We start from the raw sequence: 27,592 nt of genomic DNA, 5'->3' as shown, positions 1-27,592 counted from the left end.
TAACCCATCCCCACACCCACCAAAACAAAGAACAACTTCTCTTGTAAGTGTCAATTTCTGAATAAACACACATTCATTGTCTAAAATTCACAATTCATTCTGTACTAACACATAATGTGTTTTACACATTGCACTCATTCAGATGTAGGGTGCAAACACATTGTTGACTTTTTAAGTAATAAATTATTTCAGGATTGTCCTTCAGGAGACAGACCATATTTGTAGAGCAGCAATTCTCAGATAATGCACTGTCATGCACTAAGGTGACTCAAGCTGCATCTAGATGCACCATGGATTTTTAGAAGGTAAGGATTTAGGAAATTCCATACTAATACTTCAGTGTTTTCAGAAACAGACATTCATAATTTTGTTATACACAAGTATGATTAATAAAACCAAGTAAGCAAGAGTTTTATTATATATATATATAACATTAACCTATGGACATCATGAAAACATGGCATGGCTGAGTGGTAAGAAGCTTGTCCCACTGTATGGCACCTTGGACAAGTATCTTCTACTATAGCCTCAGGCTGACTAAAGCCTTTTGAGTGGGTTTGGCAGAAGACGACTGAAAGAAGCCATGTGTGTGTTAGCATGCTTATGTCCCTGTAACTAATCAGTTTGACAAATGAAACAGATAGAATAAGTACCAGGCTTTTAAAAAATAAGTTCTGGGGTCAATTGGTTTTATTAAAATTCTTCAAGGTGGTGCCCCATCATGGCTGCAATCTAATGACTGAAACAAGAAAATGATAAAAATTTTTTTTTTCTTTTAACATCAATTTTTTTTTCTTTTAACTCTCCTAATAATTTTTGAGCCAATAATTTTGGTTCCATCTCCAGTGTGTAACAAAGCCAGAAAGATTGAGAATAACTGATATAGTTATAGATGTTATGATATTAGAATTGATAATTATTCAACTGCATCTACGAATAATCTAAATCCAAAGCAGGAAACAGCCAAGCTGAAACTCATACCATCTCATCTGGAAGACTATCATCGTCTTGTAGGTCTTGTGTTACAGTATTATTGTCTGTATCAACAATAACCACACCACTCAAGTCCATCTTCTTTGTTTTCTGCAAAAGAAGAAACATGAAATGTAGTCATAAACAGAGTCATCTTTTTTCCTCAAAGACTAAAGACAACAATTTAACAACCAAAAATATAATAATTCTGTCTAATTTTGGCACAGGAACCAGTAATTTTGAGGGAAGGGAAAAGTTGATTACATCAACCTCATTGCTCAACTGGTACTCATTTATTGATCCCACAAAAATAGGAAAAGCAAAGATGAATAAGGCAGTATATGAACTCAGAACTTACAGAGCCAGAAGAAACACTGCTAAGCATTTTGTCTAGCATGCAAATGATTCTGCCAGTTTACTGCCTTAGCAATAATAATATTATAGAGGCATGACCATTCGGTTGTTGGAGAAGTTTGCTTTGCAACTACAAGGTTTGAGATTCCATCTCACTTTGTTACACTTTGAGTCCTAAGCTGACCAAAAGTGTTTATCGATGAAATTTAGTATATCTGTGTGTAAGTGTTTGTTCCCTACCACCCCTTGACAATGTGTGTCAGTGTGTTTATGTAACTGTAACTTAGCAGTTTGGCAAAAGAGACTGATAGAATAAGTACTGAGAAAAATAAGTACTGAGGTCAATGAGTTTGATTAAAATTCTTCAAGGCAGTGCCCTAGCATGGCCACAGTCTAATGAGTGAAACAAGTAAAAGATAAAAGATTTTATATATATATATATATATATGCATATATGGTGGTATGTAGGTGTAAGCATAGCTGTGTGGAATTATATTGTCTGAGTTTAAAAAAAAATTTTTTTTATAAAAATTGTTACAATGGTCAATAGCATAATTCAAAACATACTACAAGGGTGCAATCTACTTTAAGTATTAGCTGTAACTGTGTATACAATGTTGTGTAAAAGGGCCAGGGACATGTTAAAATGGAGCCACTACAGAATATGGTATGTTAAAATGAGATCACTAGAGAAAAGGTTATGTCAACTAAGAAATCAGAGTGTAATGTGTAATAGTGTAAAGAACAACAACATGCTCTATAAAAAATATAACATCACATTTCCGTACTGTTAACTGTGGGGTTAAAGTGAAGAACTACTAACCCAAAGACATGTACTCAATTGAAACCCCTTTTCACAGGCACTGCATGTATCCTTAAGCAAGGCACTTTACTTACCTTAATCTACCTAGCCATTAAAGAAAATAAATAGATAAAAAGAAAAGAATTATAAAATGGATGCTACTTAAAATTCATAGTGGAACAGTTGGTAACTGAAAGATAGGAGGATGTTCATCTGTAAATTATAAATGTAAATTAGCAGCACCATCCAACCCATGCTTTTAATAAAAAAGGTAAAGAGTTACATAAAATATTGTGGGTTACAAACTTCTTTAGAAAGTGGATTCATCTAAAGCAACAATATTCATCGCAAAGTCCATTTTTGATTAAAAAAAATAAAAACTGTGCTCTACCATGAATAAAGTTAGTATATAGCTTTGTGTGTATATAAGTGTGTATGTAGCCAGTGTGTGTGTGTGCATATATATATATATATATATATATATATATATATATACATATATATATATATATATATATATATATATATACACATATATATATATATATATATATATATATATATATATATATATATATACATATATATATACATATATAAATAAATGAAAGAATGGAGTCGAACGAACATGTTAACAAAATTCCTTTACTCTCGACATATGTTTCGAAGACAACATGGTTTCATTCCAAAGGAATAAAGGGTGCCTTATGCAATCTTTTCATCAGGAAAGAAAGGGAGCCTCTCTTGACAACAAGACAAACAAAAAATTTCGATGACTGCTTGCATGGTAAACAAAACGATAATGAGTGTTTTTAAAAAAACCGTTAGAAGAATTGACGTCAAAGATAGATAGTAGGAAGAGAAGGGTTAAAAGAATAATAGGTAGGGAACAAGTGGAGAGGGAAGAGTACACTGATTGAAAGAATGTTCGAAGGCTTAGGAAAGAATTTCGCTATTGAAGTGGAGTGCACGTTAAGCTAATTGTTCAAACCACAGTGACTATCGTTATCATTTATATGAGTAGAAAGTGTGTTTTTGCCAATGTTTACATTTGTACGATTTTTCTATGAGTGTGTTTACAAGGAGAACCTTAGAGAAGAGAATATGGAAGAGTTCAGAGTTGCAAATGTTACAAAATCTCCTGCCCTTATCAAAAGGAAAGGATACAGACAGTATGAACCAATCTAACTTGAAAGTTATATTGTTGTCTTTAAAACGCCAAACTAATTTACTTAGCCCTGTACTATGTCGTTTTTTACTATCCCTGAATGTTGAATAATGGTTTGAAATTCTCTTGGATAACTGGGAAGTGGATGCTCCTATATAGAAGAAGACATCGGTACCGGAAGAAATTCTACACTGGTAAATAGAATTCTTAATCTTAGAATTACTAGACAAAAATTTAATTCTGTTGGGGTTGTCCTCCGAGATCGAAACGAAGTTTTTATTGCTATGATTGTTGTTACTATTATCTGTGGAGGTCTTTATCGCGACAATTGTCTGCTTTACCTCCAAAACGTTTCAAATCAAAAAAATACAGAAGGTTAAGAACAGATTAGTTAGGTTTTTTAGTAGAATGGGCTTGCGCATCGTTTTTGACGATGAATTAACTAAAGCCAACTTCTTAGACATTACCCTCAATTTGCAGAATAACTCTTACTTCCCTTATCATAAACCTTCCACAAATCTTAAGTATATTAGCCTTTACAGTAATCATGCCAGGCCAGTTACCGATAATTTAGTCAAAAACATATCTTTGAGACTGTCTAAATTATCTGCCAATGTCGACATCTTTAACCAAAAGGCAGACTTCTATAACGCCGCCTTGTTAAAAGCCGGTTATAAGGAGAAAGTGTCATACATTGATTCAGCTCATTCTAAACCAACATCTGCTTCTCCAGATAGAAAAGTTACTCGTAATAGGAATAGTGATTTCAATTCTAATAGTGCCAGCAACCCTGTACGTAAAATAAATTCTTTACGGACTAGGGGAGGTAAGCGCCATTCAACCCCAAATTTCCAACGCAGAAATTTTCCTCTTACTTTCACAAATGACACTAAGTACAATTCAAAGGCCACAAAAACCTGTATCTGGTTTGTAATACCTTTCAGAAAACAAATTAAATCGAACCTTCCCTTGCAGTTCTGTGAAGCCGTTGCTAGGAACTTTCCCAGAAATTCTAGATATCATTCCATTATCAATTCCCACGTAGTTAGAATCGCTTTCTCTAACACTAGAAATCTTTCGCAAATTATATCTTCTCACAATACCAAGCTGCTAAACAAAGATTCTTCACCCGGGAGTTCCAACACTAATCTTGCCAATTCCAACCCATCATACAATCATAATAATAGGAATAGTATTAATAGTAATAGCATTGGTAGCAGCGATAGTGTTAACAATGATAATATTAATAATAGTACTAGTCGTGTTAATAACAATGGTAATGTTGATGGTAATAACAATAACGGTATTATTGTCGGCGGTATTACTGGTTGTATTACCATTAATAATACTAATAGTAATAGAAATAGTGTAGTTGTTGGCACTAATAATAATAGTAACAACAATCATAGCAATAAAAACTTCGTTTCGATCTCGGAGGACAACCCCAACAGAATTAAATTTTTGTCTAGTAATTCTAAGATTAAGAATTCTATTTACCAGTGTAGAATTTCTTCCGGTACCGATGTCTTCTTCTATATAGGAGCGTCCACTTCCCAGTTATCCAAGAGAATTTCAAACCATTATTCAACATTCAGGGATAGTAAAAAATGACATAGTACAGGGCTAAGTAAATTAGTTTGGCGTTTTAAAGACAACAATATAAATTTCAAGTTAGATTGGTTCATACTGTCTGTATCCTTTCCTTTTGATAAGGGCAGGAGATTTTGTAACATTTGCAACTCTGAACTCTTCCATATTCTCTTCTCTAAGGTTCTCCTTGTAAACACACTCATAGAAAAATCGTACAAATGTAAACATTGGCAAAAACACACTTTCTACTCATATAAATGATAACGATAGTCACTGTGGTTTGAACAATTAGCTTAACATGCACTCCACTTCAATAGCGAAATTCTTTCCTAAGCCTTCGAACATTCTTTCAATCAATGTACTCTTCCCTCTCCACTTGTTCCCTACCTATTATTCTTTTAACCCTTCTCTTCCTACTATCTATCTTTGACGTCAATTCTTCTAACAGTTTTTTTAAAAACACTCATTATCGTTTTGTTTACCATGTAGGCAGTCATCGAAATTTTTTGTTTGTCTTGTTGTCAAGAGAGGCTCCCTTTCTTTCCTGATGAGAAGATTGCATAAGGCACCCTTTATTCCTTTGGAATGAAACCATGTTGTCTTCGAAACATATGTCGAGAGTAAAGGAATTTTGTTAACATGTTCGTTCGACTCCATTCTTTCATTTATTCATATACAACACACAAATTTTTGCACATGAACCCGGAGTTTCTACCCTTGGACAGGTCGCTTCAACTGTGTTTCTGACGTGAATTTGCTACCCTGGTTTCGGTTCAATGAATTTTCCATGCTGACAATAAACATAGGATAATTCATTCACCTATTTATATACATATATATGTGGAGGCGCAATGGCCTGGTGGTTAGGGCAGTGGACTCGCGGTCGTAGGATCGCGGTTTCGATTCCTAGGCCGGGCGTTGTGAGTGTTTATTGAGCGAAAACACCTAAAAGCTCCACGAGGCTCCGGCAGGGTGTGGTGATCCCTGCTGTACTCTTTCTCTCACTCTTTCTTCAGTTGGCCTGCTCGCTTAGCCAGTGGGGTGGCGTCATTCGAAGGCTAAAAAACAATGCGAACGCATTGTGACCAGCGATGTGTAACATCTGATGGTCTGGTCGGTCATGTGATCACGTGATATACATATACACACACACACACACACACACACACACATGGGTTAATGGTCAAGGTGCTATACTCAGGATTGCTAGATTGTAGGTTTGATTCCAGAACAGGGCAGTAGATTGTGTTCTTGAGCAAAACACTTTGTTGCACGTTGCTCCAATCCACTCAGCTGTGAATGAATGACAACCCTGCAACAGACTAGTCTTGCAATCAGAGGGAACGTTAGCCTGCTCTCACCTGGCCAGTGGGATGGCATCATTCTAGGCTAAAATAACGCAAAGTGCACTGTGACCAGCAATGTATAACAACATGCAATAGTTTGATCAATACCATAAGATATCAATTTGATTTGCAAGATTTCTGATGTGAAATTGTGTGTTGAAACCATTATTGTTGTATAAATAAATATATAAATAGATAAATAAACATAAATATATTTGTCATATACCTGAGATAAATATAAGAGACAGAGATAAAATAAATGAATAAATCTAGCAGCAGCAGTGACAACAATGGCAATAACCACAACAACAACAGCCACTGTGGGCAAACACACATACACAGAGGAATACAGGAACTGTCCCATAATTTCAGGTCTTAGGACATCAGCAGCACAATGGGGTGAGAGGATGGGGCTGATGAGGGGAAGGCCACACGGCTGCTAAAAACTATGACACACACACACAAACAAACAAGGACACAAACACATGTGCACATACCGGTACACACCTTAAAAGAACAGAATGGAGCAAGTGGAGCAAGAAAACACACAAAAATGAAAAGTGTCGCTAAAGAGGTCACAGATGCATAATGGAAGATTTCCAGACAATGGACATGAGTTAAGATAATAAAATAAGGACAGTAATAAATGAATGAAGAAAGAATATATATAGTGCGTGTGTTAATTTGGCAAAAAAAAAATGACCGTCCCAAAATACAACAATATATATATATATATATATATATATATATATATATATATATACATATATATATAAAATAAATATTATGAACTAATAGGTATAAATTGATTAGTATGTTTAAATGTTGAATAGAGCACCGGCACAATTTAGGCTACCTGTTGTCATCTGCAGTCGTGGTATACTTCCATTGGATCCACTTCAGGAACTCTGCAGTGTCAGTTAGGGTAGTTATATTAATTAAGTAGCAAGAAGATGGATTTGGTATTAAACTTTATTCCGTACAACGTTTGTTTTAAGCCATCCTGCTATTGTCCTTTATGTGTGGGCCTCGGTTCAACATGTGTTGCATCGATTTTGCAGTCTGGATCACATCAAGAGTGAAGGCATGGTGAATGAGAAAGAAAGTGTTTTCTTGTCTCAAGTTGTACTGGATTATGAGTAACAGTTGAGAGTGACTTAGTATTCCACAAGTGCTGAGTCCTGCTTTATTGTAATTCTACAGCTGTGTGTAGAGAGCTTTAATTAATAATAATCATCATCATCGTTTAATGTCCGTTTTCCAAGCTGGCATGGGTAGGATTGTTTGACTGAAGTCTGGTGAACCAGATGGCTGTACCAGGCTCTAATCTCGTCTGGCAAAGTTTCTACAGCTGGATGTCCTTCCTAACGCCAACCACTCCAAGAGTGTAGTGGGTGCTTTTTATTTTTATAAATGGTTTAGACCAGGGTTTTTCAAGGCGGGGTATGGGTTACTTCAGAAGAGGGTGTGAATAGGTAACAAGTGACTAAAACTTGCAACAAAATTTTAATTAAAACTTCAATATTGAATGTACTTACTTCCATCATTGTTGAATGTACTCCAATCATGAAAGGCATAGGAGCACTGTGGAGAGAACAGAAATATCACAGTTATAGTTAAATAAGAAAAAAATTATAGGTACTGAGAATGGATTTTGTAACTAAATGTTACTAGATGCAATGCATATCAAACATTTGAAAATAGTAGAGGATATTATTTTTGACAGAAATTTAGCAACTATATTCAGTGTATTGGGAGACTACACTGCAGCTTTTACACTGGTTCACTTAATTCCTATTTGCTGTAGTACTTGTTTCACCCTAGGTGTATGTATTTATATATCATCATCGTTTAATGTCCACTTTCCATGCTAGCATGGGTTGGACGGTTTGACTGAGGGCTAGCGAACCAGATGGCTGCACCAGGCAGAGTTTCTACAGCTGGATGCCCTTCCTAATGCCAACCACTCCAAGAGCGTAGTGGGTGCTTTTTATGTGCCACTGCCACGGGGGCCAGTCAGGTGGTACTGGCAACAACCACGCTCAATTGTTGTTTTTCACATGCCAACGGCACATGTGCCAGTAAGGTGATGCTGGTAACGATCCCGTTCGAATGGTACTTCCTACATGCCACCAGCACAGAAGCCACTTAGCAGCTCTGGCGACGATCATGCTCAGATGGTGCTCTTAGCACCCTACTAGCACGGAGCACAAGTGCCAGTAAGGTGAAGCTGGTAACAATCACACTCGAATGGTGCCTTTTATGTGTCACTGGCATGGAAGCCGGTTAGTCGCTCTGTCAACAATCACGCTCGTTTGGTGCTCATGCCCATCATCGAATTTCATTTTGATTTCGATTTCACTTGCCTCAACAGGTCTTCGCAAGCAGAGTTTAGTGTCCAAAGAAGGAAAAAGTACGCACAAGTTGGCTGGTTACGCCCCTGGCATAGGCCATGAGGTTATGGTCTCATTTGGCTTGCTGGGTCTTCAGCATATTTCCAAAAGTCTCAGTCACTAGTCATTGGTGAGGCCTATACATATATATATATATATATGGTGCAGGAGTGGCTGTATGGTAAGTAGCTTGTTTACCAACCACATGGTTCCAGGTTCAGTCCCACTGCATGACACCTTGGGCAAGTGTCTTCTACTATAGCCTCGGGCCGACCAAAGCCTTGTGAGTGGATTTGGTAGACAGAAACTGAAAGAAGCCCGTCGTATATATGTATATATATATATATATATATATATATATATATATAATATATATATATATATGCATGTGTGTGTGTTTGTGTTTGTCCCCCTAGCATTGCTTGACAACCGATGTTGGTGTGTTTATGTCTCTGTTACTTAGCGGTTCGGCAAAAGAGACCAATAGAATAAGTACTGGGCTTACAAAGGAATAAGTCCCAGGGTCGAGTTGCTCGATTAAAAAGGCGGTGCTCCAGCATGGCCGCAGTCAAATGACTGAAACAAGTAAAAGAGTATATATATATAATCATCATCATCATCATTTAGCGTCCGTTTTCCATGCTAGCATGGGTTGGACGGTTCAACTGGGGTCTGTGAAGCCGGAAGGCTGCATCAGGCCCAGTCAGATCTGGCAGTGTTTCTACGGCTGGTTGCCCTTCCTAACGCCAACCACTCCATGAGTGTAGTGGGTGCTTTTTACGTGCCACCCGCACAGGTGCCAGACACAGCTGGCAAACGGCCACGAACGGATGGTGCTTTTACGTGCCACCGGCACGGGGGCCAGGCGAGGCTGGCAATGGACACGAACGGATGGTGCTTTTACGTGCCACCGGCACGGGGGCCAGGCAAGGCTGGAAACGGACACAAGCGGATGGTGCTTTTACGTGCCACCGGCACGGGGGCTAGGCGAGGCTGGCAACGGACACGAATGGATGGTGCTTTTACGTGCCACCGGCAGTCACAGCCCAAGTTTCACTACCATGTAGCATGGCTGTACGTACACATGCATCATACAGTCTGCCTTTTACTTTGAGCGAGAGGCCTTTTGTCACCAGCAGGGGTAAGAGCTCTCTAAACTTTGCCCAGGTTATTTTTACTCTAGCAGTTACACTTTCAGCACACCCGCCCCCGCAACTGACTTGGTCACCTAGGTAGCGGAAGCTATCAACTACTTCTAGTTTCTCCCTGGAACGTGGTAGAAGTTGGTCTCTGCACATTTCCAGTGTTTATTGCTCCTGAGCATCTGCCACAGATAAAAACTATTTTCCTGGTTAGTCTTCCTTTGACATTACTACATCTCTTATGTGTCCATAGCTTACATTTGGTGCATCTTATAGAGTTTCTACCTACGCCTTTTCTACAGATCGAGCAGGGCCATCTACCTGAAGGTGTTTGTGATTGGTCTACCTTCCTACTTATTAGGACTTTGGTTTTGGCTAGGTTGATTCTAAGGCCTTTCGATTCTAAACCTTGCTTCCACACCTAAAACTTCTCCAGTTCTGATAGAGACTCAGCAATTAGAGCAAGGTCATCAGCATAGAGGAGCTCCCAGGGGCATCCTGTCTTGAATTCCTCCGTTATTGCCTGGAGGACTATGATAAATAGGAGGGGACTGAGGATTGAACCTTGGTGGACCCCAACCTCTACCTTGAATTCTTCACTGTACTCGATGCCAACCCTCACCTTACTAGCAGCGTCTCTGTACATGGCTTGTACAGCTCTCACTAACCATTCATCTATCTCTAGTTTCCTCATTGACCACCAGATAAGGGATCGGGGGACCCTGTCAAAGGCTTTCTCCATATCAACAAAAGCCAGGTATAGGGGCTTGTCTTTGGCTAGATATTTCTCCTGCAGCTGTCTTACCAGGAAAATAACATCAGTAGTACTTTTCCCTGGCATGAACCCAAACTGCATCTGATCTAAGCTAACTCTCTCTCTAATTAGTTGGGCTATAACCCTCTCCGTAACCTTCATTACCTGATCCAGCAGCTTGATACCCCTGTAGTTATTTGTATCTAGGGTGTCACCTTTACCTTTGTAGCAGTTGACTATTATGCTGCTACACCAGTCATTGGGTATGACTCCTTCATGTATCACCTGGTTAACTATACGGGTGACTAGGCTATAGCCGACACTACCAGATATTTTGAGCATCTCTGCAGTAATTCCTGATGGGCCTGGGGCTTTCCCTGTTTTCATGCTTGTAATTGCCTTAACTACTAAGGAACTGTCAACTCGGATTGCTGGTCTCTCTGTTGGGTCAACATTCGGCAGAATCTCTTTATCCCATTCATTTTCCTCATTCAGCAACCTTTCATAGTGGCGTCTCCAAACCTTTCTCTTTGCATCCTTATTTAGCGCAAGTGAGCCGTCATTCGTGCGAACACATTTTTCTCCTACCACGTCACGATTCTCTCTCGCACACTGTCTTGCTATACGAAATACCTCAAGTCTTTCATCCTCACGGCGCAGGACATTGGCAAATTTTTTCTTATCTGCTTCCCCTCTGGCTAAATACACCTGCCTCCTAGCTTCCCTTCTTGCAGTCTGATACACTTCCCTGCTACCACCGTTCTTCTAGTCCTTCCAAGCCTGTTTCTTTTGTCTAATAGCCCTGTCAACAGTATTCTTCCACCACCACGTTATTTTGGGTCTTGTGGGGACTTTGCACCAGCCACAGATCTGGTCAGTGGCTTTCAGCAGGTTGTCCCTTAGAAGCGCCCAGTTATCTTCTACCCCATGTGTAGCTATACCCCCTTCTATTTCGTCGAAGGCTTCAAGTAACATGTCTCTAAATCTCCGTCCATTTGCAGGGTCTTTAAGCTTCCAGACCCTTCTTCTCCATGTTGGTCGTCTTCTAGTTGTCCTCTTAGTCCTGATCCTAAAGTCACTGACTACCAGTCTATGTTGTGGGGTACATTCTTCGCCTCGGAAGGTTTTGGCATTTATAAGCAGCCATCTTTCCCTTTTTCTGGCAAGGATGTAGTCGAATTGGCTAGTATGCTGGCCCAAACGGTAAGTGGCTTGTCGGTTTCCTGAAGATAGTGTTGCAAACCATAAGACTATTCGCATCACAGAACTCCAGCAGCTTGGTTCCCTCCTCATTGCGAGAACCATAACCATAGCCTCCATGAACGCCATAGAAGCCCTCAGCATATCGTCCAACATGCTCATTGAAGTCACCAGCCACAAAGAGAAGGTCCCTGTCGTTCGTCAATGAGGTGGTCTGCAGTAGGGTGTCATAAAAACGGTCTTTCTGTCCATCAGGTAACCCTGGGTGAGGGGCATAGGCCGTTATAATAGTTGCTAAACTATGATGGAGCACTAATCTAATCATATATATATATATATAGTTGTGTACATGTGTATATATAGACACACACACACACACACACACACACACAACATGCATGCTCACACATTAAGAATGAGTAGTAGTTATGTACTGTAGAACTGCATGCATGTGTTATCTGCTAAATCTGCAAACCACTATTTAAACTTTAAAATATATAAATTTAATCATAAGGAAATTAATGAGGGAAAAATTAATACAAGAAAACCTGAAGGTAGCAGCATTTAAAAAATTGAAGAGATGACCAGGTTCTCTATAATTATTTTATATATAAGTTGATGAGATACTACACAGCCCACTCCTTTAAATGTGTTTATATAATTGATGTGGTACTACTTACCTGAGGAGATCTGTGTAGCTGTTTGGAAGAATAGGAATGAACAAGTGTTGCCTGGAATTAAAAAAAATATTGTTTAAGTTTCAGTAGTATATGAAATGTTATTTGGTCAATAATTTGAACTTAAAATAACCATTACCAGTTCATTGGATAAATTAAAGCAGCAGCTGCATGAATGCAGGCAGTGACACGACTCAACTTCTTGGAAATAAACAGGATTCGACGTTCATGAAGCAAACTGCAAAGAAGAGTAACAGCAATGAAAGCCTGAGTCAACAATAGGTGCCTCTACAAAGTTACTCATTTAACCTATAAGGAATATCAGCCAAATTTCAATTAAATCACACCTTAGTATCTTCACCCTTCAGCATTTAAATTGACCAAAATATTCTACCTGCTTTATGTCCAAACTAGCCAGATCCACACTCTCATACCTACCCTACAATGTCATTCTGAAAGTGAACTATCATCTCATTGAAATCTCAAAGCTATGAGATAATGCAAGATTAATTCACAGCAATAGGAATAAATAAACATTACATTTGACAAAATAACCTGAATGTTAAAAGGTTAAAAAAGATTGTATACACACAGGTATCATTCATTCATTTTACATGTTTTTTTTTCATTGTTTTACAACCAGTTTCTTGTCACAAACCATTAACTGTTTTTCAAGTGGGGCATCGCTTGTATGTCTCTTCCAATATGTTAACACATATTGGAAGACATAAATTATCAGCAGCTCAACACTTAGGAAAATGTAAATACACACACACACACATCATAGACTTCTCTCAGTTTTCATCTACCAAATTCACTTGCAAAGGCACTGATCAGCCCAGGGCAAGGCATGAAAATATTTGCCCAATATACTGTGCATTGGGATCCACACAGAATCCAGTATTTGCAAAATGAACTTTACCAAACAGCCATGTCTCCTGTTTTTATATAATTATCATCACCTTTTAATATTCATGTTCTATGCTGGTACGGGTTGGACAGTTTGACAGGACCTGACAAATCAGAAGCCTACGTTGAGTCCCAATGTCTGTTTTGGCAAGATTTCTACACTTGTATGCCCTTCCTAATGCCAACCACTTTACAGAGTGTACTGGTTGCTTCTTCATGTCACCAAGTAGCACATAAATCAAAACCACAAGACTATCATCATCATTTAATGTCTGTTGTCCATGCTGGCATGGGTTGGATGATTTAATTGGGCTGGCATGCTGGAAGGCTGCACCAAACTCCAGTATGTATGTATGTATATATATATATATATATATCCTATATAAACAGTACATTGGATGATGTAATATTAGACTGGGAGAAAAGAAGACAAAAGTGGGACAATCACAACAGCAATGCTATTGATTCTACATTTGTTCAATTAGATCTGACTCAGGGCTAAACAGCAACGGTCAGTTTACAGTGATAGACATATCATCACCATCAGTTTTACACTCATTTTTCTATTAGTTTGATCGGTCATCACAATCTATTCAGAGTTATTGTGTGGCAAGAAAGGTTAGTGGCCCTGTCTCACCCACCCATAGTAAGACTTATTAATTTACCAAGTCAAATATAGCAAGATTTCACAAAAAGGACTGCTGTACACCAACTAACGCAGACACAAAGCCTATAAACATAATTAGAATCTGTACCCAATGGTAACAAGTTTCAAAAAGAATTACCAAACTCTCACCTGAATCTGAGTGGCTTCTGCAGACAAACAGGAGGAGGTTGAACACAACAACACAAGCTAAGCTAATAAAGCATTCACTTAGCATGCAGAGATGCTTCCACTCAGCTGTGCCAATTTTTAATCTACTGGGTTCTTGGAAGGTGAAGTGTAGACCCCAGACTGTACAAACAGTCACATTAATTCCTGACATTACTTTTCCCCTTCTCCTCACCTGTTTCCTCCATTACTTTCGCTACCCCAACACTGCTCTCTCTACCATTCTTTCCAATACCATCCTCTCACAACAATAAATCTGTTTCATCCATCATAGGGACTCATCTTGCTTTGTGAGCAACAAGGCAACCCCATCAATGCTGGTGCAAGAAGAAAAAAAAAAGCATCCAGTACACTCTGTAAGTGATTGATAAATTGAACCAAGCAATGACAATGCAGGGTTTGAGTGAGCTCTTTTATCTTATTGATGGCAAAGCAACCCATTTAGTGTTGATGCCATGAAAAAATGCATCCAATACACTCTGTAAATTGCTCAGTGCTAAGAAAGATATACATGGTAAAATGTAGAAACTCTGCCAAAACTAAGACATTGGAGCAAGGCATGGTCCTCCAACCAGTTGTATCCAGTTGAACTACCCAACATATAACAGTGGAAAACAAGTGTAAAATGACGATTAGGGTGACAATGTTGATGATGACGATAGTGCTGGTGATGATAATCATGATGGTGATCATTCCAGCTTCGTTATCCAGTAACACTGTCCATTTGACCATACACATCATCATCAACATCATCATCATCATTTAACGTCCGTTCTCCATGCTAGCATGGGTTGGACGGTTCCACCGGGGATTTGGGAAGCCAGAAGGCTGCACCAGGCTCCGGTCTTATCTGGCAATGTTTCTACAGCTGGTATAAATTTAAATTTAACATCAGATAAAAAAAACAACTAAAAATAAAGATATTACCTTGCAAATATCTTAACCATATTCCTGGTATCCATTGCATTGTAATATTCTGTTAAATTTCGCTGAAAATTTTAATAATAAAAAATTAGGTTGCATTTTTCAATAATTTGGAAAAATAATACTTGTAAAAAAAATAAAAAGAAAATTTAAATAAGTTCAATTTCTTGACTTCTCCTTTATTTAGGGCATCTACCAATGAGTGATTAATACTCATGATTAAAGGGAAGAGTAACTTTCAAAACTTAAAAGGCTGGTTTCAAAACCACAAGCCACCAAAAACACTGCTGATTAACTGGTGTTTTAACTCTACTATTCTATATCCAAAAGATAATTTATTAACCCCTTAGCACTAGCAGAATAGGTTATTTGACTAATGTCCAATATAGCAAGGTGTCCTCTCTTGGTTCAATATTTGTAATGTGAAAAAGAACTTTAAATAAATTAACTGCTAAAATGTTTAATATCATTTATATCAATATTTTAACAGTTAACACAGGCACACACACACCACACACATGAGAGAGAGAGAGAGAAGCTGTTTACATTAGTTAGAACAGTGTTAGGTAAAAATTCTACCAACATGTTCTATAGTACATTATAGTAGCAAAATAAAACACTCAAACACACTAGCAATTTAAAACTGTCTTTAAAGTCAGGGCTAGCTTATCAGACACAGTGACTAAAGTTTTTTCATTTGATCCTAAATCAAATTAGTACCAACATTGGTATTAATTGGTATTAATTAACAAAACATTAAAGCACAGGACAAAATACTTTGTAATATTTCTTCCAGGTCTTTTACATTCTGAGTTCAAATGCTGCCAAGGTCAACTTTGACTTTCATCCTTCTGCAGGTTGATAAAATAAAGTACCACTCTATTACTGGGGTTAATGATATCAACTAACTCCACACCCATCAAAATTGCTGGCCCTGTACTTAAACAGAAACATTCTTAATTGACTAGCACCACCCCCACCGCAATAGTTGCTGGCCTTGTACCAAAATCTGAAACCATTTTTACTATTATTGCTGTCAGCTGGCAGAATTGTTAGCTTACTAGACAAAATGCTTAGCAGCTTTACATTCTGAGTTCAAGTTCTACGAAAGTCAACTTTGCCTCCAATCCTTTTGGGGTTGATAGAATACCAGTCAAATACTAGGGTGTATGAAATCAACTAGGTCCCTCCCTCCAAATTTCAGGCCTTGTGCCTATACCAAAAAGGGATGTTGTTATTATCATTATTATTGTTATTTACTTTTAGTCTGCCTGTTTGCTACAATCACTTGCCAAGACACACCCAATGTCCTAGAGCAAGTGAAAGACTAAATGAACTTAAAAACTTCCTACTAGTACAGAAATACCCACTCAAATTAATAAAAACCGGAATTTCAAGAGCAATGAAACTGGACATCGCACAACTCAGAACTCAAAAAAAGAAAAACAAAGAAAACATTGTCCCATTCATAAACACACACAACCCTGGAGTTACCAACACGTTTCAAATTATACAATCAAACTTACCAATAGTCATGTAAAGCCCCAAAATGAGAAATTTTATTAAACAAATACTGCAAAAGAAGCAGTAAACTCTAAGAGAAAAACCTGAAAAAACAACTGATAAGAGCAAACTTCTCATCAGAGTATGAAACCGAATTCTTTGTGAAAGAATGTGGATATAGTAGATGTGGGATCTGCAGTAGCCTCATCTCCAAATATATAATCACACACAGATGATACCTGTATCGGGTACGCAGCACTCCTGCTAACACATCCTCGTTTTTTTCTCTACCACACATCAATATTAATTGCTTTTATATTTGTTTGTATGAGAGAGGGTGAGAGAGAATGACTTTGAACATAGAATGTTTTCGGGAAAAAATGTTTACGTTAATAGCGAGGAATGGAAATTTAAAACAAATAATATATATTCACAAAAGCCTGATATAAATAAACAGAGAAAGCAGAACAGAAAACGAAAATATCTGAAAAGGTGAGAATTAAACAATATGTCTAGAATTTTGAGGAAATGTGTATAAAAAGATAATATGTACCGTGTAGTTGCACGTAGGTCTATGTGCTTGTCTTAGTTACACAGTGTATGTTTAAAATATTCAATTCTAAAGGAGATATGGAGTGTATGGGAATCCGGCATTGTGAATGTATTTTAACGTAATATAGATAATTGTAAGAAGATGGGTTTTGCATGAGATATATTGAAATTTGGAGGAAAAGAAATGAAAATAGAATGGAAATAGGAAGAGCAGTGAGGTGAAAGAAGGAAGAAAGTAAAGATGAGGGCAAAAGAATGAGAGAAAGAGTTATGAATAATGTGTATATGAGAGTATTTATGCACATATGTATGTGAATAAACGTATCAATTTATCTATATATATATATATATATGTATATACATGCATACAAACGTACACACACATATATCTATCTATCTATCTATCTATTTATCTATCTATAATACATATTTATATACATATATATATATATATATATTATATATATATATATATATATACACATACATACATACATACATACATACATACATACATACATACATACATGCATACACACATACATTCATGCGTATAGAGGAACGTATGGAATAAAACAGAATAAGAGCTGAACGAATTCGACAAATAGATTGGGTACAGTTATGGGAAAAACTTGAATAAAAAATAAAACCAGGGATATAAATAAAACATTAGGAAACAAACAAATAAAATTTAAGAGTGGACAAATATGAATTGCAAGACACAAAACTTAATACATTGCATAACATGTCCCACATGCAAGGAGAACTATATAGGTGAAACTGGAAATTCTTTATGCCAATGAGCAAGAATTCACTGACAACATGTCCAACAGGAGGAAGTGCGAAAGATTCCACTGAGTAAACACTTAGAAACATGTGGAGAAGGAAGATTCAAGATCTTTCCCTTCTATAAATGCCCATGGAATGACACCTTCTTCAGAAAATATATGGAATTTCATAAAGTTCTCCCCCAAACTGAATGGCTGAAGATATGAAAATCACATCAACTTCCTTATAAACCCATCTGGAACCCTAAGATATATGCATATATGTGTGTGTGTGTGTATACATAAATAGAGACATTCTTGCATCCAGATTTTCCAACCCATACAGGAATGGGAATCAAACACTGGACAATGATGATGATGATGATGATGATAAGTCCAGACAATTTTTTGGAAAATAACTTTCATTATTCCTCACCAAAATAGACCTCCCTTAGAGTAACCACCTGGTCTTGCCATTTTTACAGAATCCGCTTGTCATCTTCTATTGAAAGAACTGACCAATTTCTCTCTTTCTATTTTCCATTGACATTAAGAAAAAACACATTTTCTGGCTTTGAAAACATTTTTCTTTCAGACCCCCTGGTGAGCTGGCTAAACCACAGTAAGCATCTGTTCCAGCCACCTACTTAAAAATATTCTTTTTCTTTATCTCCTGTTCAAAACACTTCCTTTCAGATACACAGGCACATACACAAACTTCTTCCCTCCACTATCTCTCCATTCCTCTCCCTCTTTTCCTACCCATTAAACTCCACATTACTCTTCTTTCCCCCCATCTCTCTCCACCCCAATCCATTCACTAATATTATAAAAAGAGACAAATCCCTTCACACAATTTAAATCTGAAGAATCTATCAGAGTAGATGAAAATATGTAATTTGTAAAAACATATGACATGTTAATAAATATTTGTATATGTACAAACATCCAGATCTCTGAATACCTTATTTTTTTCTAATATATAATATCTGTACATCACCTCCAAACCTTCTAATATATATATATATATTTAAAGAATATATTTATTTTTTAAAAGATTTTTTATGTATATTTATTAATTATTTTATTATTGTAGTTTATTTTTTTACCTGATGAGTTGCTATATTTATATCGAAGTGATTATACTACTACTACTAATTTTTTTTCTATAATCCTTTCTTAAATATAGCCACAAAATACATGTTGGTATTCTACCAAATATATACATTTTATTTATTATTTTGCACATTACTTAATCATCAGTATATTATTGTTATTTTATTTTGAATATTTCTATTATATGTAATTTTCAAGATGGTGTAATTTAATTGTTCATTTTGAATTGATAAAAGGTGGTTTTTTCTAATTTTTATATATATATATTGTGAAATTTGATTTAGTATTTCTAAATTGAATTATTCCCTGAATATTCCCTCAAATTATTATTATTATTATCATATATATATATATATATATATATATATATATATATATGTGTGTAATAATATATATATATATATATATATATATATATTACTTGTTTCAGTCATTGGACCTGTGCCCACCACATTGAAGGGTTTAGTAAACCAAATGAACCCCAGTACTTTTCTTCTGTTAAGTCTGGTATTTATTTTATTGGTCGCTTCTTCTGAATCACAAACTTATGGGAATGTAAAGAAACCAACACTCGTTGTCAAGTGGTGGAGTAGAGGGACAAAGATACACACCCAACAGGAATTCACAATTTTTGTCTATGAAATTCACTCACAAGACATTGGTTGGCCCAGATTTATTGTAGAAGTTGCTTGCTTAAGGTGTCATGCAGGACTGAACCCAAAACCATGTGGTCGCAAAGTAAGTTTATCAACCACACAGACACACCTAATATATGTATATAAAACTCCATGTGGTCAGCAACAGACAAATAATATAGATATTTTAGAAGTTAATATTTTAGCTAATATTTTAGAGGTTAACTCAATAAAGCTTCTTTATGGTCATTTGAATTGTCAAAAATAACAGCCAAACTGCTCTCAAATCACATCCCTAAGTCATAAACTGTAAGGACATTGGGTATTGTCATCTTAGAAACCCCTCAGTAGTTCTCAACCATTTTTTACCTGTAGACCCGTTTGATTACTATGTTATTCTAGTGGACCCCCATAGCCATTCGATATGTAAAAACTAATTTTATAGAGACTTGTTTCAAAATTCCTATTTTGTTTATCACACATTAACTTGTGTGCGATGAATTATATGAATCATGAGAGATGTTTCTTGCCATAAATACATCTAAGGAAAACTTTTTCACAGACCCAGAAAATACAACTGTTGATTTTTTTTTTTTTTTTTGCTTGTGTAGATCCCCACAAGAATCTCATACAGACAACAAAGGGTCATATGGATCCTGGTTGAGAAGCACTGCCCTAAACAGATGGAATGATCAGAGTTGGAATGCCTTTTCTATCATGGGTATGCTTCATTATGGTTGACCTGGAGAAAACAACAAAGCTTATTGGCACACAATGAGTCTGTCCCAACTGGCCACTTATATAACTGCTGGCTGGTTGGTCCGGGAAGAGGGTGACAGAGAGGACCATAGGGGATTTCATTTTGCAATCAATTGCCAGTGCAACATTGTTTCTAACTAACCAGTTCACTTCACTTCAAATAAAAATATAACAAGGAACAGTTTACCTCGTTAAACAGCAGGAGGTGACGTGGGAGTAAGGAGAGAAATTAGGAGGGCAGAGACGAGAGATGTGGAGGAAAGGAGATGTGGGGGGAAGGGAGATGTGGGGGAAGGGAGATGTGAGAGGGGGAAGGGAAACGTAGGGGTAATATGTGGGGTAAGGGAGGAGGAAGGTGATGGGGGTAAGGGAGTGAGGGCAAAGAGGAGAGAGAGTTGAGTGAGACATGATAGGGCAACAGTGATGGGGTAACGATGATGACGTGACAGGTGAGGGCAGTGGAGTGGGGCAAAGGTGATGCAGGAGATGAGTGAGACTGGGGGATGAGCAAGGTGATGATGCAATGATGAGAGTGTGTCAAAGACAAAATAATATAGCAAGACTGAAAACTGAAAGGAAAGAAAAACACTGTAAAAGAGAAAAAAGAGAGAAATAGTTTTTTTGTGGATGTCAAAATTGAAAAGAATATCAGCTGCAGTAGAAGAGAGAGAAAGCTTTTTTGTGATTACTCACACTCGCTGGAATGCTGGGGAGTTTATTTGGATCAGGAGCAGTGAAAGTAAACATCTAAAAAAGAGAGTTGAAAAAAGAGAAAACATTACCAAATTATGAATAAACAGCAAAGATTTTAATATAAACAACATTAGATATGATAAACCCTCGTTATGAAACAAGAGAAAACAACAAACACAAATGATGAGATTCAATATATTGTTTGGTGTTAATGTCCAACATAACAATGTGTACCATTTTAGTTTCATGTCTGCCACATGAAATCACCTTGCAAAGTAAATTCCGAATTAAAAGTAAAGATTTTCAAGTAAATGACGTAAAACATTATGCACCCCATATCAGAGACCCCCTCCCCACCCCCCAAAAATAGCAAAGCCACTTACAGGTTGATACGTGGTTTGAGATCCATCAAGTGTTAGGTGGGCTTGGTGATTAACTCACAAACTAGTTCTTATAATGACTTCAAAAATATTAGTAACTTTGTTAAGGCGACAAGATGGCAGAATCATTAGCATACCAGACAGAATGCTTAGCAGCATTTGATCTGTCTTTATGTTCTGAGTTCAAATTCTGCCATGGTCAACTTTTCCTTTCATATTTCAAAGTTGATAAAATAAGTACCAGTTACATGCTGGGGTCAATGTAATCCTCTAGCTCCTCCCCCAAAATTGCTGGCCTTGTCCCAAAATTTGAAACTAATATTAATAACACTTTCAGTTAAATAAATACAATCAGCAAATTCATTGGTAAAATAAAACTATTGAAAACGTAATTGGTTTCGTAAGATTTTGAAAAAATTTTATCTTAGTATAATAGCAATGACAGTAACACACTGAACCATGTCCATATAATCAGGATTTCAAACCTTACTATTTCAGTCAGTGAGGGTTCTAGAACAAAGGCTTGCTTCAGTATCAATGTTCCTTCTAAGCTGCAAGACAGTGTATTGGTCAGTGCACATCAAAATGCTAAAAGTCATTTTAATTTACAAAATATATGATTCATAAGCTGTATGAAAGATTGAAGGCTGCACACGAGGTTTCAGTATGGATTCAAAGTATCAAAAATTATGATAAACAGCTGGGAAACATTACACAAGACATTTCTCAGTTTGCCTGGCTGACAAACAGGTTTAGCAACTGTTTGTTAATCAAAAATGCTGAGTTGTTAGCAATAAGAAAAAGCAACAATTTTAAACAAAACAAATTTTCAAAATAATTTTTTCATCCAAGTGACAATTTTTTTTTTTCGTCGGTTTATAAGAGGAGAACAGAGCAGTACAAGAACTTAAGTCAAAAGATAACATTAGCTCCTAAGATAGGCAGCCTCCTTTGCCTCATACAATTAACTTTGTTTTGCTTCCTGTTAAATTTTCTTCACAAGAAACCTTCTTATGTGGCAGGGCCTGCTAACCCTACACCTAACCTTGGGAAGGTGAGGCTTGTATTTAAGAATTTTTACCATTCCATATTCACAGACAAGCAAAAGGTACCATTTGTGTATTAGGAAGAAGATCCATACTTACACTGGGAACAATGTGAAGCAAACAGACATAAAACAGGAGGAGGTGGAGAAATCTATTAAGGCAAACATAAGCACTTTCACACATACTAACACACATGTATACATAAGATGGAGCTTCTGCATGTCAAGTTCATACACAAGTCTTTGGTTGGTTCAAAGATGTAGCAGAAGACACTTGCCCAAGGTACCATGCAGTGGAATTGAACCTAAAACCATAGAATTGGAAAGCAAGCTTTTTACTACACAATTTTTTTTTCAAATCTATTTTTAAAAAAATGAACCAGCTTTAGTTATCTCAATAAATAATGAATATTATACTAAAAATTTGTTTAAAGAAATAGTTTGATTTATATATGCTTCAGTGACTTAAATAGCGAAATGAACCGGGAAGCATGTGGTTGCAAAACAAACCTCTTATAACACACCACAACTTTTGCATATATAGTGAGGTGTTGTCTCATGTTAATAAAATTAGGAGTTTCCATATATAGTAGGGTGATGTCAATATTACTTCTCTATATTTGTTTGAGATGAAGGTGGTGAGCTGGCAGAGTGGTTAGCACGCCGGGTGAAATGCTTAGCAGTATTTTGTCTGTTGTTATGCTCTGAGTTCAAATTCTGCTGAGGTCGACTTTGCCTTTCATCCTCTCGGGGTTGATAAATAAAGTACCAGTTTTGCACTGGGTCGATGTAATCGACTTAATCCCTTTGTCTGTCCTTGTTTGTCCCCTTGTGGGTAGTAAAGAAATATATATTTGTGTGAGATGTCATTTAGCCCAAAAGCAGCCCTGAGTACACTTATGAGCCTGAGCATATCAACCAAGAGCTGTCTTTTTTCTACTTGTAGTACACTGCACAATGCTCCCCTCCCCTTTTGCTTTTTGTTTTGATGATAGCATTTGATTTGATGGAGATTTAGTTGATATTTCTAGCAGGACAAGTGACCACACAGCATTATTATAAACACTGACATCCAGCCATTATGTCTTATTACAACTACTGTCTGCTATTAAAAATAAATACAAAATCACTTCATCTCTTAGCTATTCCAGACAAATGCAAACTATATGTGTATATATTATTGCTAAAATTACCCACAACAGCTGTTTCCATTCCAGGATCAGACGAGGTGTTAGCAGCCTCCTGTAGCATGTATATATAACATCCAAGAGAAAATCAACACTAACAGATGATGACAGAGTTCAATTTCAGTATGCATCTCGTTGTTTATTTTTTACTTGTTTCAGTCACTAGACAACAGCCGTGCTGGGCACCACTTTGAAGATTTTTTAGTCAAATGTATTAAGCACAGTACTTATTTTTTCTAAAGCCTGGTACTTATTCTGTTGATCTCTTTTGCCAAACCATGAACTTATGGGGATGTAAACACACCAACACTGGTTGTCAAGTGATGGTAGGGGAAAACGCAAAGACATGCATGTACACACACACACACACACACAACAAACTTCATTTAGTTTAACAAAATCGACTCACAAGTGTTTGATTAGCCACAGGCTTTAGTAGAAGACACTTGCCTAAGGTGCTATGCAATGGGACTGAGCCCAGGATCATGTAAATGGGAAGCAAGCTTCTTACCACACAACCATATCTGCACCTATGTTTGTTGCAATTATTACCAACCAACTTCAGATATACAAAAACAATGTTCCAACCCAACTTTAAATTGGCAGAACTGTTAGAGAGGCAAATCAGATGCCTTGCAGTATTAGCTCTGGCATTGCACATTCTGGGTGATAGACTTAATTCCTCACCCAGTTGAATACCATCACTTGGCACCTTGTGTGCTTTTAGTGAAGCCCTTTCTGTTGCAAGCATTGGGGCCAAGTCGCCAGTTTAACCTTCCTCCCTTTAGCCAGTTTGAGGGTCTTGTAAAAGGTTGTGGGAACTGCTTTAATCTTCTGACTAAACAAAAATCATCATTTAATGGCCATTTTCTATGCTGGCATGAGTTAGATAGTTTGACTGGAGCTGGTAAGCTGGAGTGTTGCATCAAGCTTCAGTCATCTATTTTGGCTTGGTTTCTATGGTTGGATGCTTTTCCTAATGCCAACCACTTTACAGAATGTACTGGGTGCCTTTCACATGTCACCAGTACAGGTGCCTCGTATGTGTCACTGGCACAAGTGCCTTGTACGTGTCACTGGCAGGGTGCCTCATACGTGTCACTAGCACAAGTGCCTCTTACATGTCACCAGATTGGGTACCTTTTATGTATTGCAAAAAAAAATGATTCACAACAAGAGCAAAAAACAGATTCACTGTACCATGTCCTAAAACTGAATGAAGAAATTTTAAAATTTGGTCCACAAACTAGATTAGAACATAACATATTCCTGATGTATTGGGTTTGTGAGTAACCCTCAAATAGTCACCCATGACTGCCATGTCACCGAGACATTCAAACAGATTTGGCTACACATAATCTACAACAACAACAACAACCACACAACCTATGCAGTCACTTGACCTACTAGAAATAAAACCAAAATTTCCCTCAAATCATGCTGGGGTTATAAGTAAAGATATATACATTGAGCAATGTAGGCCTTGATAAGCACAAAGGCATGACAGTCACAAGTAGAATGCCTTTGGATCATATCAGGACTCAGCTGAGGTTAATCACCAACAACAACAACACCAACAAAAATAAGTTTTTGTTTACCTCTTCCTGGGCTACAATTGTCACCTGACTACAAGGTTCAGGTAAATCAAGCTTGTACGCCTCATTAAGAAGCAAAGTAACATCATTCTTTTCAGTGCGGTTACTGATTTCGGCAAGTAGATTGAGGAAACGGTAGAAGATCTCATACCAAGGAAGGGAACTGAAATAAATGAAATACAAAGAACATCAGATTACAATAACGAAGAGCAGATAACCTTTTGATCTTAACCTACCAGAAACCACCTTCCCTGGTTCTATGGCATAAGACCACCATCCTTTGTAAATTGTTTATATTTAAATCTATCATAATATAGGGTGAGCCAAAAGTTACACACCAAAGCATTTGGCATTTTATTTACATTATGTTATTCTTATTCTTATTATCAATTTCATTCATCATGTACATATGTATTCATCATTCCTTTATTCTATTCAATTTTAGAAAAATTGAAGAATGTCTTTGACAATTCCAGAGTGTATTGGACTTATTTTGTGCATGACTTTTGGCCTACTCTGTAATTAAGAAATCTTTTTGTTAACTTTGTATTAAATGTCAATTTAATAATGGAGAAGTTAGTTAATTATTAATTATTAATTATTTTCAACAGAATTGGTTCAGAAAAATAGGCAAAGTAATGATGATGGATCCTTAACTCCTGGTAGAGTTACAGGAGCAGGTTCATGGTATTCTAAACTTGGTAACACCCAACTCTTTCCAGGTCTGAACATGTCAATTTCTACCAGAGAGAGAGGGGGCCAGAGGGGGAGTGACAGCAAACAGACTGACAGACAGAGAGTGGGGAGAGAAAAAGAAGAATCAATTCCAGTCCAAGACTGGTACTTTGTCTTTCATCCTCTCAATGTTGATAAAGTTGACTTCGACAGAATTTGAGAGCAGAGAGCTAGAATGAACACCATAGGAACTATATGTTAGACAACTGCCAAAATGTCACATTGTATTTCATTAGAAATATGGACACAGAACAGTTAAGAGAGAAAGAGAGAGATGCAAAAGAAAATTTTTAAAAATCAATATTTCCAAAATTAAGAAAATAAAAGCAACATGAATATGATGAAGTCAAAAGTGGTTAGTAACATTTGCTTCCTAACATTCCCCACTACTATTAATAAACAACAACAGAATGGGTTCACTTACCTGAGTATACACAGGCACGTTTGAGCACTAGTAGCATGTCGACAGAATCCATAAGTAAACTTACTCTTAGTATCAGTAAGTACAAAGGTGAAATAGTCAACGGCAGCACTGAAAGAGTAAAACAAGTAATCCTAATGGTGTTTAGCAACACAGAGACTCGTAACGGGGTTTAACAATATATCATCATGTTGTAATCAATAAATAAACAATTGAAAGAAATTAAAGAAGTTATCCGATTGGTTCACAGCACCAGTTCTTAGCAGTACAGCTTTTAATTTACTTATGGAGAAAAGGAAATCATTAATACAGTGCAAAGATTGAAGGATGAAGCATGGCTTAGTCACAAGAGGAAACGAAGTGTCTATGACCTTTTTTATGGTCTGTAAGTCTGCTGAGTGGAATGAAAGAAGTTATTTTCAGATAGGAAACCTGCTCTGATTGTTTACATCAGAGAAGATTCTCAAGGCACTCATGGGCTAGGTGAAAGAAGGGTATGGCAAAGAACAAGAATGGCCATTGAACCAAAATTTTACTCACATAATTTCGGTTGGCCTGAACTACAGAAAGGTGCCATACAGTCTGATCAAACCCAGAATGAAGCTGTTGCAAAATAAAATCCTTCATCACACATACACAACCATACAAAGGTTCAGGTGATGAGAAATTTTTTACATAAAACAGAACATATTTATGAATATAGTATACGGACAAAAAACAGATGTACCTTTAGTGAAGTCCACTCTGTTGCATGCATTTAGGCGATAGCTCTGGCTTCAGGATATCTACACTCCCACCGCTAATCAACCAGTTGCAGAGTTCTTGGAAAGAGCCATGAGCACAGCACCTTCTCCTTAACTAAGCAATTAACCAGAAGAAAAAACTAAACATAATCCTCAACTAATGAAAAACAATCATGCTGAATAAAATCTTACCATTCTGTTGAACAAGGATAAGCAAACTTTGGAACATCTTTTAAAATTCCCTGAAACAGATAAGGAAAATACAGTAAGAAATAAAGCATATATATATACATATACACATTACATATATATATATATACATATATACATACATACATATATACATACATAATATATATATACATATATACATACATATTATATATATACATATATAC

The 27,592-nt window shown here is 36.8% G+C and overlaps 1 protein-coding gene across 8 annotated transcripts in view; it reads right to left on the bottom strand.

Moving 5' to 3' along the window:
- Positions 1-27,592, bottom strand: part of LOC115223141 (DENN domain-containing protein 1B) — a 222,531-nt gene that overhangs the window by 72,363 nt on the left and 122,576 nt on the right. For 7 of the 8 annotated variants that reach the window (XM_029793558.2, XM_029793554.2, XM_029793559.2 and 4 more), the window contains 9 exons: positions 27,387-27,436; positions 26,455-26,562; positions 25,299-25,458; positions 21,089-21,142; positions 15,067-15,128; positions 12,538-12,636; positions 12,402-12,452; positions 7,771-7,816; positions 982-1,083 (listed from right to left, as the gene is read on the bottom strand). In XM_029793558.2, the coding sequence (XP_029649418.1) occupies positions 982-1,083; positions 7,771-7,816; positions 12,402-12,452; positions 12,538-12,636; positions 15,067-15,128; positions 21,089-21,142; positions 25,299-25,458; positions 26,455-26,562; positions 27,387-27,436 (732 nt within the window). Of the gene's footprint in view, positions 1-981; positions 1,084-7,770; positions 7,817-12,401; positions 12,453-12,537; positions 12,637-15,066; positions 15,129-21,088; positions 21,143-25,298; positions 25,459-26,454; positions 26,563-27,386; positions 27,437-27,592 lie in introns of those variants that run through there. The other variant, XM_029793562.2, reaches the window with a different exon arrangement.

The sequence above is a fragment of the Octopus sinensis genome, linkage group LG22 (assembly GCF_006345805.1).
Source record: "Octopus sinensis linkage group LG22, ASM634580v1, whole genome shotgun sequence".
In the NCBI taxonomy this organism is placed as follows: domain Eukaryota; kingdom Metazoa; phylum Mollusca; class Cephalopoda; order Octopoda; family Octopodidae; genus Octopus; species Octopus sinensis.
The sequence above is the reverse complement of the archived record's forward strand: the minus strand, read 5'-3'. Positions and strand labels throughout refer to the sequence as shown.